Source organism: Varroa jacobsoni, unplaced genomic scaffold (assembly GCF_002532875.2).
Source record: "Varroa jacobsoni isolate VJ856 unplaced genomic scaffold, vjacob_1.0 scaffold_485, whole genome shotgun sequence".
Classification (NCBI taxonomy): Eukaryota; Metazoa; Arthropoda; class Arachnida; order Mesostigmata; family Varroidae; genus Varroa; species Varroa jacobsoni.
Genome location: NW_019213387.1, coordinates 51,497 through 69,420, shown reverse-complemented (window position 1 = coordinate 69,420; position 17,924 = coordinate 51,497). Strand labels below are relative to the sequence as shown.

General features: G+C 42.8%; 1 protein-coding gene across 1 annotated transcript in view; it reads left to right on the top strand.

Annotated features, from left to right (window-relative positions):
* Positions 1 to 17,924, top strand: part of LOC111260858 (cell adhesion molecule Dscam1) — a 133,841-nt gene that overhangs the window by 82,389 nt on the left and 33,528 nt on the right. The window contains 3 exon segments of the mRNA XM_086968484.1: positions 132 to 300; positions 15,434 to 15,604; positions 16,951 to 17,221. Of these exon segments, the coding sequence (XP_086824610.1) occupies positions 132 to 300; positions 15,434 to 15,604; positions 16,951 to 17,221 (611 nt within the window).

The following is a 17,924-nucleotide window of genomic DNA, read 5'->3' as shown; positions in this document are numbered from 1 at the left end:
AAATGATTACGCCATGTATGTTATAAATGGCTGTTGTGTTTTTGACGTTTTGTACCATATTATTAAACGTTGATAAGGACACTGGCAGGTTTTAGCTAAGCTCCGCCGTATTTTTTTTGGTTCTTTCGAAGGTTCGGTCAGACGTAAGCCATCTTGTTCACGATCGTTATGATGGAAGCCTCGTGTTTGTCCCTTTCCGATCGGAGGACTTCCGCCGCGATGTCCATGATAGTACATACAGATGCATAGCTTCCAATTCCATCGGCAGCATCATAAGTACACCAGTCAAAGTAAAAGCCGGTAAGTACGTCTAGTTTGTAAGTGAGCTCTAGATAGTAAATAGATTGCCGATTAGCACGACGACGACGACGACGACGACAACAACATCGCCATTGAGAATACGAGATTCATTTAACCGGATAAAGTCCATACAAGATTCGACGATACTATTTAGAAAGTACTGTAGTATTATATGTATATGGACCGTGTTAGCTGTCATCACATCTATGCAATGGCGGCAATGGTAGCCGTCAGCGTGGCAAACTTTGCGCTTCAACTCAGATTCAACATGGAATTACCGCTCTGTTCCATCTCACAATAGAATGATAACAGTTCTACCTTTTCGCACAAGCGGAGAGACTTGTGTGATCTAATCCAAAGTTTCAGTCCGCGATCACAGCTATTTTCCACCAATATGTTGTATATATATAGCTCATTTATTGTGTCTGGAAGTACACTCCTAAATCCTCGTTAAATATACGATTTTCATTTGCTTAGATTGATTGTGGAGGCACCATTCGATAAAATTAGAAAAGTCTCAGTTTATTTGCATCTCTTCCTAAAATCAGCGTATCATTAACTTGTGAACGGCATCTTGAATCGGGTCTTAGGTACATCACACGACTGTTGATGCTGTACATATTTTATTGCAGAAATCATCAACTCAATACAAATATGAACGATCCGAAGATGTTTGTCATACATGTAGCGCCTTGCTGTGGATCTTCATTTCTCGTTATATAAGAAGAGCGACTCGTAACCATGCGTCCAGCTACAGCAAGCAAGAACCGACTTCATAGCGCTACATATCTTTGCCTAATAAAACGCTTGTTTCTATGCAGGAAAATCTAGCTGATTACAAACAACGCATCATGCCTGCTAAAACACCCACACCGTATAGCCCCTTTCCACATTATTCTTCGCTCACATCCAGCAGAGCTACTTCGTTATTGCTCCATTTTACGAGACAGTACTCCTTAGTGAAAAATAAACCCTTTCTTTTAACTTCGGCCCAAATGCTGGTGCCGGCGCCTCTACGTAGATGCACTGCAATGGCTGCCTTGGATACTGTTTCTGCCGCTCTTGTATCAGCATTAGCCTTAGCGACAAAGCACCGTTGCTCCATTGGCCGTCGTGGCGGCGCCACCGTCACCATCGTTGAGGGCGTAATAGGGACACTTAACATTTGTTCTGGGGCAGCATCGCGCCCGTAACGTCGAAGCTGGGCTATGATATTGCAGACTACCCAGATGTCTCCTAGATGCCCAGCCTACTGAGTGGGCGACCTCGCGAAAGAGCGAGCGGTTTGCAATGGGTAAGTCGCAGTGGTGAGTGAGGCCAATGCTGGAGGGACAAACGAGAAATAAAGGGTTTTTCGTAACTGTGGCTTGCGGATAGCGTTGTTGCTTTATAAGAATTTATTATCGAGATTTGCATTCGGCGCACGCATTCGTCACAACAAGGAGAAACGGGACGAGCTCACTCGTTGATTCCCTGGTTGGATGGTTGGCCCTGCCACTACAACGTCGATGGACCAACAGCAACACGGTTCTTTCGCCTCGGCTGGATTGTTTGGCCTACTGCTGCAATGCGTTATAGTCCTGAGAGATATGCTTCTGAATTAGACGCTACAAACACACCATTACCAGCATTAGCATAAACGACGATGATGCCTTGACTCCGCAGAGGAAGATAAACATTAAAGGTATTTTGGTGGACGAAGCGTAGTTAGCGATGTCGATGGAAACAAGAAAGAGAGAAAGAAAAAAGATTCAACTGAAGTCATAGCAAGCGCGTTGTTTACAAGAGAATTTGTATGCGGCTTCGTCTAGGATCAGGCAGATACGAATTCACAATAGGCCACGTACAACGGTTTGGTATGTGGCTACCTTTACTCACCCCCAATCAAAGTTATGATACATTTTTTTCCAGAGCAGTCAAATTCCGTAATGTTCAGTTAAATTAAAACAAAATGTTCAGACGTCCGACACCGCCGCTAGCTATTTCATAGGACGATTAGCTGTCACCGCGAAACGAGCGTGCAATAGTCGCTTTAAGAGCGATTTTGTACCACAGGAAAATGAGTAAGTTGCTTTTCTAGAATACGTGTAATAGCCACGTGTGTCGTTTGCGTGATATTATTAACGGAGACGCGAACTGAATATCGTGAAGGAGCCAACAATAACATTTGGAATTATTTTTTAAAACAAAATCTACTTACATCATGCGTTTCATTCGACGTATGCCCAACTTCATGATTCTGTCAAGTCCATAATTGAGGTGAATGCATCAGTGTCAGCTTTTAGTTCTATGCAGGAGTTCTTCTATCGAATTGAATAAGGGAGCCGCTGACACCGCGTGCTCAAAAACTTGCGAGAGCTCCGCCAAGAACATGCAAGGGCTAGTAAGAAGTGATAGACACCGTATTTGAGAAACTGGCCGAGCTACCAATAGTAGTTTTCCAATACAAAGGCTTATATGAGCCAACTCGATCAATCATGGCCATTGTCTACTGTATTTAGAACAGTTTAAGTGGGATATCATCTAGCTGCCTATATGCATGCATCTTGCTATTGAAAAATTTCTTGCTTGACTCCCGTACAATAGTCATCGATGAAGCCGATAAAACCAAACCCGTCTGATGTGGCGCTGTTAGTTAGAAAAAGCTCACTTGCCAATATTCCTTCACTAAACGATGTACTCTATCCATGAAATAAAGTGAAAACTATCTTACATTTTTTAAAGGTTTCGTTTAAAATCGGAATAGTCTTAGAAGATTACCGAGCATGTAATAGCTTCAAAAATGTCATGACGAGCATAGTCAAATTGAAGTCAGAGTCACACCAAAGCCCGTCATGACAGCGCCCTGAATCGTAGACAACGCGAGCTTGTAGCACAAGTGGCCGAGCATACCGTGTGTGTGTGTGTAGGGGAACAGTAAAAACTGCTCGTTTCACAAGGACAAAAGACTGAAACGGCTATCGGTCGGTTAGTGCTTATGACCCTATGTTTGAGAACGGGGAAAGATGCTGTTGCGAAGTTAAAGGAGATTCGTGGGTGCTGACAGAGAAGCAGTAAGGAAAATGAAAAAGCTGACAATTATAATCTACCACAGATGTCCTATAATCCAACACTCACGTAGAGTATATGTTTGGCAGTTCTTATGATACTAACAATAAAAAATCCTACTGCAATCAATGAAATTTTCATCCCATCACCTTTGAAACACCTAAAGAACTCCGAATGGGTGTGTTGTAGGCAGAAGACATTTCAGATACATTCATTTAAATAATAATTAATATACTAAGATAATAGACAATCACAGCTACGCCGAATAGTTGTGGAACTTTATCATGTAACTTATTTTCTATTCTGGCAAACAAATGAGCCTCTTTTAGGTGTCTATTCACGTGTCTGTGGCAACTCAAACAAGGCCTGGGGTGACTGTAACCACCAACGCCCTCACGCACATTTCACCTTCAAGGCTATGAGGCGAACACTAGGCAATTGTGAATTCTGTCTGTCGACGTAGAAGAGACAGAGACAAGAGCATCCCGAACTCACTTAGGCCGTCTTTTGCTCTCCTTACGAATGCCACCAAACTCTAACAATGGAGGCGCGACACGACAACCTCCAGATATGACCTAGCCTGCCCTCGTCTTTTACAGAAAGCGTACGCCGTTGGCAAAACGTCGACAAAGCTGAGAGCTATGAAGTCAAATGAGCACGGACCGAAGAGTGCAGAAAGATGGCCAAAGGAGTAACACAGCGCTTTGGCCAGGAGCATAATACGACAAGCCATAACGCGTGTAAATGCGTGAAGAAAGCCGTTGAAATAAGATGTTAGTACGAGAAAAGTTGTATATATAGAAAGCAGCAAAGCAGCTTGACAGATAGGGAAAAATCAACACTAATAGAACTGCCACAGCAGATACGTTGTACAAATGGCCTTAGTAACATTTTCCTTCGCTCCCTTTGACTAACCCGTTTTTTTTCTTTTGGAAGGGGAGAGGGGGGAGGGTAGAGAAGTGAAACAGCCTGTAAAAGGTACAATGAATAGCCAACTTCGGAGCTTCAAAATGCATCTAAACTTTGTTAGATGTTCTTGTAGGATACACGGGTTTAGAGGAATGCATTTAGTGCTTTTTTTCAGTAGATTTGAAAGCTACTGAAGAAAGCGTGCACGGTAGACGTGGTTAGAATTATCTGGATCGGGCGCTACACATGGTCTATTCAATTCAACTAACGGATAACATCGTTTAACGGGACCGCTGTACCCCATAGCAAAAGCGTAGTTCAGTAAGCAATAACAGCAACAATGACACTAGGAGCCATAGCTTTTAGACAATAAAATTAACCAATGTCACTGCGCTGATATACTAAAAAACAACAGATATACGATAGTATTACCTGTGCACCATCCGTGCTTAGCTGCGCTTTTTTCTCACTCGATTTCGACACGACGGTGAATGATTACATAGGTTCCACTTGAGCACCGTGGCATTTCCTTCGAATTATACGGTGCCTCCTATTTGCATTTCCTCCGTGCTGGCGACAGAGGAAGCTGACACACTTTCGTATCGTTGTAGCTGAAATTAAGGTTATTAGAGATGTCTGTCTGATGCGGCTCTCTGGGACAAAGAAAAGGGCATAGCATGTGGAAGCATTCGCTGTTAGGCAGCCTGATCAAAGTCGATCTTTTTGAAGATACTATCAAGTTGCCCGTTAGTCGTGTAGCAGGTCAAGCAACCGGCAGGCTTTTTCGACGGTGATTGCCATTAAGGTGAAAAATCGTCTTGCCCGCGTCTTCTCTGTGATCGCTTTCTCGTTCTCGAGCTTAGTCCGCTTTCTTTCAGGCTGTCTCAAGGCTCGTACCAAGAAACGTGCAGGTCGTCATATCCCCAAGCTCTGCTGACTCAAGCTATGACTACGTCTTGATGCCTTCGTCTTGCCCTCAAGACGCCAAATCCCCGCAAATTTTCATTGAAGCCTGTAAATACCAAGTCGGTTGTAAGAAGAGAATATTATGTTCTCACATTGCTAGTCGGCGGGATATGCTAAAAACGATGCTGACGAGCTCATCGGCTTAGCCAGTCAAGGTTAAGCTAGCTTCTATTATTACTAGACATCTCATTTAAAGCTGTACCATGCCGATTTTCTGGCGTCATTATCACGTTTCTTTTTTTTTTCGTTCCCATGCTTTTACTTTACTAGAAGGCGAGAGAAAAAATAAATATCAAGATAATCGAGAATTATGAATAAAATCGGAACGATATTTGGACAGAAGCTAAACAAAGGCGCCTGAAATTCGAATCTGAGCGTATCCCTGTACACGTCTCGTATTTGGCCGACTCGAAAGCTGTGCAAGTGAGTAGAGACAATCGTGAGCTAATTTACATTCACGTCAGAACGAACAGCCTGACTGGCCTTATCTCGCTGTGCCTACGGCTGGACAAAACATACATCCTCAGAGGCCACTGGCTCTTTTTCGATAAATGTAGACCGATCCTCTAATCAATCGCGTTCACGGTTTCTACACACTTGGCCTACTTCTCTTTGCCTGCAGTCATCGATCTGCAAAGAATGACTGGTCAATTCTGCAATCTTACATCGAATTTTACATCTGTATCGCGCACTTCAGTTTGAGGATTCTTAAACGCGGTCCACTACGGAATCATGGAAGCACCCCAAAAGCGGTCAATCAAGTACGTAATTTTCTGGTTAGCATTCACAAAAAGGTGCCTACAATAAAAGCTATTCTAATGACCTGTATTCATCTTAATTTCACTGGAAGGTGAAAATTGTTCTTAGGACAGGCCTCATCAAAAACCAAGCAAAACAAAGGCTACTGTTTGATAGATAGTACCATGTTTGTCCTTACATTACTATTGTATATCTGTACAAAATAACCGTAAGCAGACGTTCTTACTAAATATATTTTTCTCAATAAAAAATTACTACAATATTCCCAATTTGTATCGCAAAGATTGATAATTAAACTATCAACTAGCAAAATTATGAAATTGGGGATAGCGAAACGTTTCTGCACCCCGCCGATTATCTAGTCGATACCGATTAACAGCCTAGTTCCTTTAACAGACATTTTATTATCGATATGTGATAACTGATGCATTCGAACTGAAGCTAGGGTTCTAATGGCAATGGAACCTTGTATTCTTGCGTAAATGATTGCTGAGATGAGAGGTAATTCAATAATAGCTCACGGGCTAAATATATGTATTTAGTAGGCCTGTATTTTCCGTCGAGCCACCCGACTGGGATAAAAGTGTAACTAGGCAACGAGACGCGCATCGGGTTTGATACTCAGGTTCTGTCCACGCCCAATGCCGCAGGCCTTTACCATTCCACAGCAAAGTAACCCTATGTTGTGCTTGGCTTCCGCATCCAACTGTAATGTGCTTGTATCGGCGGAGAAGGCAAGTTAACGAAAACGTATCTTTCTAACGGAACTACACTGAAAAGTGCTGGCAGGTTGGCTCGGTGGCCGGCCGCTTTGTCTGTCCACTGTGCCTAGAGTCCAGTCGAGTAGCGGCCAACACCACTCGGACAATTTAGTAGCGTAGGGTGGGTCTCCATTTTTATATCCTGTGTCTTGTCCGTTCTCGTCATTCAAGCACTTTCCCCGCTACCACCCGTAACCCGTGAGACGTCTAAGGAAACCGCAGTACTCGGATGGGAGCGAAAAAAACAGGGGGAGTTGTAGTACCCAGACTAATTGTCTTTCCCTAGCCATACAAAAGTATGTGGCAATAGCGGCGGTAACAGGCGGCGGCGATGGACACTTCTCAGAGCAGAGTTAATATGTCGCATACTTCGGGGATCCTACGAATCCCTTCGGGATTGGAGGGAGGTTGGCTTTTCACAAGATTTTCTCCATTTTGTCTGCTAACTAAATAAAGTTAAGACTCCTGACAAATATACTGATGCCTTTTCTGTGTCACCTTTCGTCTCCGTACCTCGTGTGACCTGTCAGCTTTGCTAAGATGATACCACATACTTTAATAGCTTTAAGCGGCCCGAAGCGACTAGGCAGACATAGGTACCAAAACGAGCACGACACCGATTTTTATAGGATACGCACGAAGTTCAGTCACCAATATACTTGCGACAAACCTACCCAGGAATGAGGTAAAGTTTTGGGGTGAAAATCATTCAAAGGGCGCAGGCATTCTTGCCCAAGCACCGATGACAATGGACCTTACAATCTGCGAACTGCCAAATGCCAACTTCCGTCGCGATGCCTATATATAGACAAGCTAAAACGCACCCACAAAGTTTTCCCTGCGCTTGATGTAATGAATACCAAAACTGATGCGTAGCATCTAGTTGCAATTTTCGAATTTATGGTATGACCTTCCCGTCCCACACGGAAGCACACGCTGTGGTTTGATGACACTTGCAGCCTTACCTACAGGACCGAGATAGTATTCAAGGTTGTAGCCGATGTGTGGTTCTACCCTTCAGCCCCATTTTTAAGTCCATCTATCGGCTGGAGACCCGTTTCATCGTCGACTCAGAACGCCAGTTATACAACTGGTTAACGCAGCACGCTGTTCAGCAGCTGGCCGGATTAGCTCCTGGTCCGTGATAGATCACATCAAGATGAACATATCAAATACGCCGTCGTTCTGGCACCGCGCTGAACGGTATTATTTAACAAATGCTTACATACTGATATAGTCTCAACCCATTAAAAAAATGCTAGCTACTTAGTAATCCCTAAAAAGAAGGACAATCCAACCGCGCCATCATCATGGCCGGGAATAGAAACTGACTAGCTATTTAAAATGTGTACGTCATCTTAAGGGAGTAACATGGTCCCCAGAGGGAACGCTCCTCCTCCTCATGAACGGCCCAGTCATGAACGGCGTTACTGACCGTTCAGGATTTTGATGATCGACGTTGATAAACAACCGGCCTTGCTCAAAGAGACAACGTAAGCCCACTTTTATTCTAGATTTTCTACGAAAATGTAAAATAGGAGTGTACAAGAGCTATCGGCGCAAATAAAGAGGCGAAAAAATCAGTCGAATAAATCCTGTATGTAGACGCCTTAGTTATACACACGGCAGTCACAGATTTGAGATTGACCGTAAACCTGATTAAAACGGAGGCGATGAAGGGGAAACAGAACAGCACGACTGGCAGCTTAAATTTTCCAAATCGTTTCATACCTGTGTAAACCGGCTTCAGTATCTAGGGTTGCTCGTTTCTGCAAACGGCTGAAGTTTCACTGCGCACGTCACTGAAAGATGCAGGAAGACAGTGTTGGCTGTATGGGCACCAAATCGCCTCATCGCTTGTCCCTTAACCGCTCTCAGCTTGTTCGACCTTAAAATAGCTCCGATCGCCAATGGGATACGCGTCATTTGGGAATATTTTACAGTGGAGAACCTTGAGTAACTTAATCTTGTCCGTGTCCTCCTCTTCAAAAGAGCACTTGGATCAGGCATAGGACTCGCCACTATGATTCGAGGGCCTACATCATCACTTTAAATTCTCAGCAATGGAAAACTTCAAAACAAACTTTAGCAACTAAGAACAAAAATTCGCGGAAATTCATAGAAATTTATCTGCGTCGGATTCGGTGAGGAAAAGATACGAACCGGCTAACTAGACGTGTCGTCATGCACTTTGCCGTGAATAAGTTACACCATGGACTCTGGAAGGAAAGCAGATCTTCGCGAGTTTGACAATACATGGAGGTGCTCCAGATTCGGAAAAATTGTGATAGATATCATGCCGCTCATTAGCCCTACTACCATCTTTTGTAGAACATCTGGTACATCTCCCAAATAAGTTCTATAACTTCGACGAGACTTTTAACCCATATAAAGCGAACTATTATTAAATGGTTCTATATACTTTCATTAATATTGTGTTATTTATCCGCGTTTACGGAGTCTTTTACTATTACCAGCAAAGGTAAATGAATAAAATTTGATGCGAAGAACGCTAACAAGCTGTGAAGTAAAGCGTATTCTTAATATTGCGACGCCGGTACGTTGTGAAATCCCTAAGGGAACATAGTACAAAAATTATAAGCTGGTCGGTTTAGAGAAAGCTAGAGGTATTTTTAAGTTGATATGATCTAACAACTAGTATAGTTTGTGATAACAGCGTTCGTTCTGGTATTGGACTAGTCAAAAGCTTCCTCAAAGATCCATTTGAATGAAATGTAACACATTTTCTTTTTTTAACGCACCACTGTATGAATCGTATCATCTCTATTAATGCTATTTTGTGGAAAAACGTGGATGCTTAATTGCAATAACAAATCTGATAGACTAGTCCACAGACGAATAATTTTGATCTCATCATCCCTTCACGATTAGTCTTATTCTAAATTACATCTTCTCCTACAAGTCCTTACGGTGCGAATACCCAGGAAGCTTATCTTCATAGCACCCAACAGGTAATGACACTGAACGTCTATGTCGTAGACGTAGATGGGCCTTCCACTGACAGTGTGTTGTTTCTGCGGACTACCTCGAAAACGGGACTGTAGAAGGGTTAAAGGTGGGGACGAGAAAGAGGTAACTGAGGCCCGTGCACTAAAAGGCTATTAAGTCAGAAGACCTAGTGAAGCCGCTTGTGCTACTATGCTCAAGATGGCGCTGCCACCATTCATCTTAGCATGCATACACGTGGATATAAATTAGGACAAACAAAAGCATAATTATGTTGAGCGTACCGTATATACGAGAAAAGGAACAAAAGCAACAGCAACGACAACATCCTCTACTTTAACGATAACACCAACAATCCCCCGACGCCGAGGAGAGAGCGGCCAGAAACGCTGCGGAGCAGCTCCGCGATCGTCCATACCCTCCGAATACTTCGTCATTTCGCTTCGGCGTCGTTGTAACTGCTACTGCTATTGCTCCCTCGGTTATGATCCTAGCGGTCGAGAACCCGTGCTGGAAACGCCTGCTGTAAGAGTTACTCGGCCTACCTTCGCTCTTGATCGGCCAAATAGGCTCTACGAACAGCGGCCTTTATACCTATATATATTCTTATATATTCCGACCGGTGCGAGAGTGGCAGCCGGTTCGGTTGCCCAGCCAGAGGAAACCAGTAAAGGGCAGCCTACTTACCTAGTTTTATTTGGGTGTAGTTATGGTCTGCCACACATGAAAAAGCGGCAGCTGTATTAACGGCCGCGAGACGGACGGCGACGATGAGTGCCGGTGCTTCTGCTGCTGCAATTGGTGAACAACTAACTAATTGACTTTACAGTGGAGGAAATTAAATCTAAGATTAAGTTAGTTAAGAGTTGAGACGCCTTCTCTAACATCATTAAAGCTACGAGTAAGAAAGGACGACGCGTAACGGAAAAACAAGGAGAGGCTTAATCGACCACCTATCAGTTGCTTGTCTAATCAACAAATGGCAGTAACTCACACAGCTGAGCTAGACGTTTTCCGGCCAATTATGGAAGCACCGTAGAGGCGCGTCGTAGCGCGTCTATGAGATGTGATTGGGCCTACTGGGTTGGCCCAATCACATCTCGTATAGAAGAGACCAAGTTCGGTGGGTTTCGCTGCAAAAGAGTGGAGGTGCAGCTGGTAAGATGTTCTCGGATTGCGCTGCCACTGCTTTGTCCTTAATAATGCACAGATGCTGAGAATCAATACAGTGTATGTTTACGTATGTAGTAACCTCTTAGACTGTAACGTCTCACGACACTGTGGCCCCTGTAACTCCTCCCTGAGGCATGGTATGACTCTGATGATCTTAATCCTGCCTTACTGACGTTATATCATGCGTTCCTAGCATATGTAGAAGGTAACTGTGATGTTTTAATACTTTGCAATCAATAAATAGCTGCATGGTGAAATACACATGATTCCAAATGAAACGGTAACGGCAGCTTCGATAATCCATTGGACAATAAGATTAATTAAAAGGCATCGATGAGGATAAGGATGGATTTTCCGAAAAAAAAATCGATTTAATCTAGCTTGGATATAGACAGCTAAAAAATTATAAATCGGTACATATATGCTGCTTCGTGTATATTAAAGTAGATTGTGTCTGCGTCTTAGTAATGTACTAAATAACGTATCGCAATGTGTACCAAAGGCGTCAGGAATTCTATGAAATACACAGGCAAGTCTTTTTACGCTATTCTTTGCGTACATTCAAATGAAAACATCTAATTTGCGCATGTTCTATCTTTCCATTCAACTGAGCCAGCTTAGGGCGACCACTTAGTCTCGTGTGACATCAGGCTCGAGCAGATATCTAACTACGTGAGAGTGAGCCAATTTGCATTTAAATGAGATGGAAATGACAGTAAAACTTAGCGGGAAGTTGACCTGTTTTCTGAGCAGATCATGTTTTTCCACATAAATGCCTGATAGTTCCATTGTCAGATAAGAAGTTATGAAGTGCGAGCTTTCTCCCCTTTACTGAGCGCTTCACGGACCGTTATCTCGTCCGCGCAGTAAAATGGTAAACACGAAAGCCGGGTTCCTTGTGAAACAAAAATTCGCTCGAAAATTAGTTTGGATTACATTGGTTCCGATTGTATCAATACGGTTTTTTTTGTCTTGAAAAAAAACTGTGTACGCAAGTGTCACTCGATAAACATACTGTTTGTGGGAACCAATATGACTGTTTCACAGAGCCTCTTATTTAAAAAAAAAAAAATACTATTTTTATAGAAAAACGTACTAGAAGCAGGTTTAAAAGTGCTGAATATTTCGATGATTTAGACACTTTGACAATACTAAGTCTGTCGTCACGGATGACTTATCTAATAATACAATTTAACGTTTATATCTATATGGATTATCTACCCCTATGCATTGTACTAAAACATAGTGACTTAGCCTTTACTACTTACAGGTCCTAAAACAAAAAGAAAAAATTTGACATTTTACTATCATTGTCACTGAAAAAAATGATTAACTATTTTTACACAGCGTATAATATCACCAATACTTTAATGTCTATCAAAAATACCATTCCGTCCGAAGAAAAAGATTACACAGTGACATTGGATACATCCATAAGACAAGAAACTCGTCGAGTCTTCTTATTCTCCTTGACAACCATGAACGTTGGAACGCCCTTATCAGCTTCCTACCCAACTCCGTCCACCGCCGTCTTTGGGGATTGCAGAGGTCCACGTCGTCGCAGCGATCGCCTCCTCTGGGAACGGAGGAAATTTACCACTGTGTTGTAGAAAGCGTCGAGGACTTCCGAGTAGTCGGCTAATTACAGTGAGTGTTACAACTCTGCCGAAAACCGAAACTGAAGACAAGTATTGGGCAGCGAAAATGTAAACTTCGTACACGTATATGGAAATGACAGTGGACCCCGCTCGATTCATTTAGCCACTAAAGTAAAAAGCGAGTATTCTTAATAAAACCAATAGATTATATTATTGTATTAAAAAGGCTTTGACTCGTATCCTGTTTGTCGATAATGTCGGTGATTTGTTGTAACACTACGATCGCCGATATATCCTGTAATAAGCAAAGCTTTGCAGGTATATAGTTCATCGTGTTAGTTTAATCCTATGAGCTATAAAATAGTCGAAAAACATTGGTCCGGGTGAAAACTTTATGAAGCGAGTTAGCATCGTTCTATATGAGCTCTTTGTTACTCCAGTGGGATTAACGGAACTTACAACTGCGATGTTTCTAGTACCGATGAGTTATATATTAAAGAGATGGTAAACTCAGCCTTAATTTTCAACAATGAATGAACATACATTTAAGCATATTATATATCAATTTTTCCTGTGGGATAGCAGGAAGACCACACCCTACCAGCTACGATCCATGTCACCAATGACTATGGTAATTATAAGTATTGTCATAACACTAAGTAGTAAAAAAGAGCAGCTGTGCAGTTGCTAGACGCCTCTTTGTGTTCCGTTCTTCTTTTCTCGTTCCTACACGGACTCTAGCTGCTGTTCTGGCGGACGCACAGCACCGTCGAATCTGCCAAATCCTGTTTCTTTTTCTTATTCCACTAACTTCCCTCGCACGGCTCGTGCCCCTCTGTCGATCTTTCCCTCTCGCTCGGCTGCAGTCCTGCCTCAATTTTGCTGTCCTATAGAGTTGTTGCTACTGTCCGAGACAGGGTTTCTGTAGGACTTTCCAACTCTTCTTGCCTCCGGACTCGCGGCGAGTACCGCGGCTACTGAAGGCTGTCGCTTTGGTCAAGTGCTGAACAGCGAGATGGGTGAAGGGGAAGGCATGTGTACGAGCAAAACGCGTCTCATTGCTGCGGTGGCAGCAGGGGCATCCGCTCTGCTGGAGCGGAAATATGAAGCCTCCTTCATAGTTCCCTTAATCGGACGTATATCCCAAACTAGCCCTCTATTACGTCTCTCGCGAGTCTCGCCTAGGGAATCTAAGTACCGTACTGGTTTGCCGTTAGACTCCTTCTCTATCCTTCGTTCTCGTTTGCACAGCACTTCTCGTTCTCTATCTTCATTCTGTGCTGCAGCTTCTGCCCCTGCTTCTATAGTTCGTATACCCTGTCACCGTATGCTATGTCACTCTGAGACCTTGTCACTCCAGAAAAATCTGATGCACTTTTAATGACCCCCGTTTCACACAGCCTGGCCCCTTAGTCTTTCTGCCTGTTCCACCAACATCCGCTCACAGAGACCCACATTATTCCCGATGCAGCGCATCCACCGTCGTCCTCGAACTCGATCCCATCATTCCAGCCCTGTTGGCTACGACGATTACATAAACTGTGTGCATTACGATTTGCAAACACTTCTCTAGTGGCTGTACGTTGCTGGTGTTTTCAAATATGAGACGCTGATGAAACTATCTATCAATCAAAAGGATGGAGAGGCAGGGTAGATCAAGATCGATTCCCTATGTAACACAAACGGGAAAGAAGTGGCCTTTGAAAAGACTTTCTCGTTCTTGCGCATGGGCAATACGTTGCCGAGCTGTAAGTGTGTGTGCGGCATGTGGGAGTTATCAAAACAACAGTTCTAATAAAAAAAAAAAAAAAAAAAAGCATGAGTACAATGAAGTCGGATTATGAGGCCGCGTACGAATTATTGTGTTAACCTTCTGAGAGAACAACACGGGGACAAAAAAAAAGAAGGAACGTTAACACTCGTAATAATACGCAAGGTAACCACAGACGCGTGTACAGGACACTCGATCAAAGTGCACTCATAACCAGGGACTGGCAAATCGAACGGTTTTAGGTGTTTGATTGTTTAACAATAGTTACCCTTGCAAATTTGCAATGGGATGTCTTGTTTGGTGGCTGAGATTAAGTAGAGCATCGAACGTAACGGACCGTAACGAAAACAATCTATAACAATTTGAGCAGCTGTTATAGACTATTGAGCTATGTGTGCGTCTAGCGAATAGTAATCTTGGCTGCAATCGGAGTGTAGAGAATGAATTACTACAGGTTTAAATTTAGAGAAGAAAAAGTGTTACCATAAACTAGAAAGTTCACGTTTAGAAACAGTCCGCCATCCGGTCTATCATGAACTGTGGGCAAAAAGGGCAACAAAGAGAATGAGTCTCCAGCTTAGTACACAGCGTAACATCTCATAGTTAATATATGTAAAATTTTGTATTGTTAGCTGCCTGCAAGGTCAAGAGTTGTCTGAACATGGCCGAAACGGGTGCCTAGGGTATTTTGCTTGATTCCTATTCCACAGGCAGCTACCTCTAATTTAAATAACCTATTGGCATAATCGGAACGGTTTAATTTTTTTTGATGGTACAATTATGTGACAGAACTATTACAAGACTATTAGATATTATAGAGAAATATGAAACACTGAGTATACAAATGCATTCATAAATAAAAACGTAAATTCCGTATTGATAGATATAATAAATTGTGGATCAACATTGTGATTTAATAACAACGATTTAAACATCTTAGCCGTTAGCTTTCATTGAAATATTCGTAGAAAATATGATCCCCACAGGTACTTGAGGTTAGTAATAGCTTTCAGAATAGATAGGTCGTCATTACTGAGGCACTTGTTCACCCAACTGATAACATTTCCTATATGTGACTAGGTGCGCAGTATTTAGCTGCTACCTAAAAGTACCTACAAAGTGCCCAATTCCCCATGTATTTTCCTAATCGAAGCTGTTACAAATCCCATTTTTAATTTTAGCTCTCTCGAAGGCTAACTACGAGATGCGATTTGAGAGTGACGTCAAACATGTAATTCGAGGTAACGCGGTGCTACTTCAATGTCCAGTCCCATGACATATGGGAGACTTCCTCAGTGTCACTTCGTGGCATCGAGCCGATGGCTACGTCATCACGAGAAGCACTTACGGAGGTAAGCACATATGAATGAGCAGGAATTTAATGCAATAGTAATTGTCAAATCAAAAACATATTAATCCACCTCTCTAACAGGTCTCAGTATTCAGCATTCTATGCACTGCGATGCATGAATTTACGATGCACACTCAAGCCACATTTGTACGTAATGCACAAATTTATACATGTATATATATTGTGTTGTATTATTATTATTCGAACGTCCTATTATCGCCCGTCAGTAAGCTCCATACGCGGCCACATCCGATTCGGGCTGACATCATAAAGTCTTTTTCCAACACAGGATAAAATTAAATGTTTCATCAGAAACGGATAAAGAAGCGGTAAAAGCACGTGAGGCACAAATAACATCAGCACACATCGGAATAAGATGTGACGGCTCCCCTGGCTGTGCAAAATCCGGATCAATCCTAGGACCCTTCAGATCTGTTGTACACTCGGCGTTCATACTGCTGCCCACATGTTTACAACTACACCCATCTTCTATTGCTGCATCCGCTAGAACCACTTCTGGAATCTAGCTGTGGTTCTTCCTCTTTTTGGCGCCATCCTCCTGCAAAATGCTCCATCACTGTCAATCTCTGATACTGTCGGTCCTCAACATCACCCTGCCCGCCGCCCGCTCTCGTTATCAAACGCAGCAGGGCAGCTACACCCATATGTAGCTTATACTTTCTGCTAAAATCCTTCGAAAATGAAAGGGTTTCATATAATATTTTCATTCGCCCTTCATCGGCGGCGATGATACCAAAAGAGATTTGCTATCCGATTTGCGTAGTATTTTAGGGGACTTTATAGTGCTACTTCTTTGTAAAAAAAAGAATGCGAAAACTATATGAAACACCTGTTGATGCTATGGTATACTTTAGAGATGAAATCTTGCTTGGACAATCTATTGATCTTTTCAACGGACACTGAGATTTTCGTGGGGAAATGCATTTGCGTACTGTCGCTACTGGGTGGGGCAAAAAAACTCACCTTAAAGCAATGACCCATCTTGTCCTAAAACTTATCCTAGTGCTGTACTACACGCTCACCCTAACCCCAGTAGGCTCGACGCCTTTCTTTAGGTTTCACTCTTTGTATGCCCGAAAATGTTTTTATAGTATGACGAACATACAGGAGCTGTAGCAGACGCCAGGAAACTCAAAAGCTTGGGTTGATCGGATCGAACATCCCTCACCAGGTGTGCTTTATTTTGCAAAAAGGGATATCTTCCCTACAATATGTAAGTCTGATTGCCTTTCGATATAGCGACTTTTGCGTTACGTCCCAGCTTAGCTAATACTTTCGCTTTTGAAAGTCATCAACTCAACTGTACCTCAATTATATGTGTTTTAGATCGCTACTTGATGACATCTTCCGGCGATTTATATGTTCAGGAAAGCCAGAAGCTGGACACGGAGGACATGAGGAAGTTTAAGTGTCAAGTCGAGGATCAGTTCAACAAAAGACGCTCAACAACGATCAATTTCATCAAACTTATGGTACTCGAGCCGGTTCAAAATCAGGTTCCGGTAGTATCGTACCATAGTAAGAAGGTGGTCACTGAAGTAGGAAAGCTTACTCATTTCGTCTGTTTGTCTGAGGGATTTCCTGTTCCGAGCTACCGGTACGTTGCTTGTCTATGCTTTGGCTTCTTCTTTGATTCTAACTGTTCCATGATTTAGCTAGATCCATAGTTCAGATTATTCAACTGTCGATTATGTTGCTTTTTACCATTACAATTTACTAATTCTAGACTAGTGAGAAGTAATAACGCCAACATTGCTGAAAGAAATTTCCCATATGTAATTATTTTCCTCGCGCCTGGAGATATGTATATACTTGTAAACAACGGGGCTTCACAAATTCTGCTGTTTCTGTCTAGTGTGTCTGGTGTTTCCCTTTCTGCTTCTTTACCACCTAATGAAACAGCTATGTATGTATTGACGCTGCGTTGACTGCTCGCGACTCGTTCGTTCGCCGCGTTCGTTCGACTTCGCCCTTTTCTGTTCTCTTTTCTCGTGCGTCAGAGCCGGTGAAGGCAGAAGTCGTCTTCTCAGGATAATACAGTAGCGGAGGATGGTAAAGACCGCTTATAATCCTGTCTACTTATTCCAGTCCGTCGCATTCGTCATATCATTTCCTCGTTTGCTCCATGCCACAGTGACCGCCATTGCCTCCGCAAGCACCGTATACACCGATCTGCCTTCTTACTCTTTCGACTTCGCTTTGTTGCTGGCGCTAGCGTATCCTCCCTGGCCCTTTCTTGCTTTTGTAGTTTTCTTTTGACTGAGTAAAAAGCTTTTTGGGAACGGCTGGCGGTTCTCATT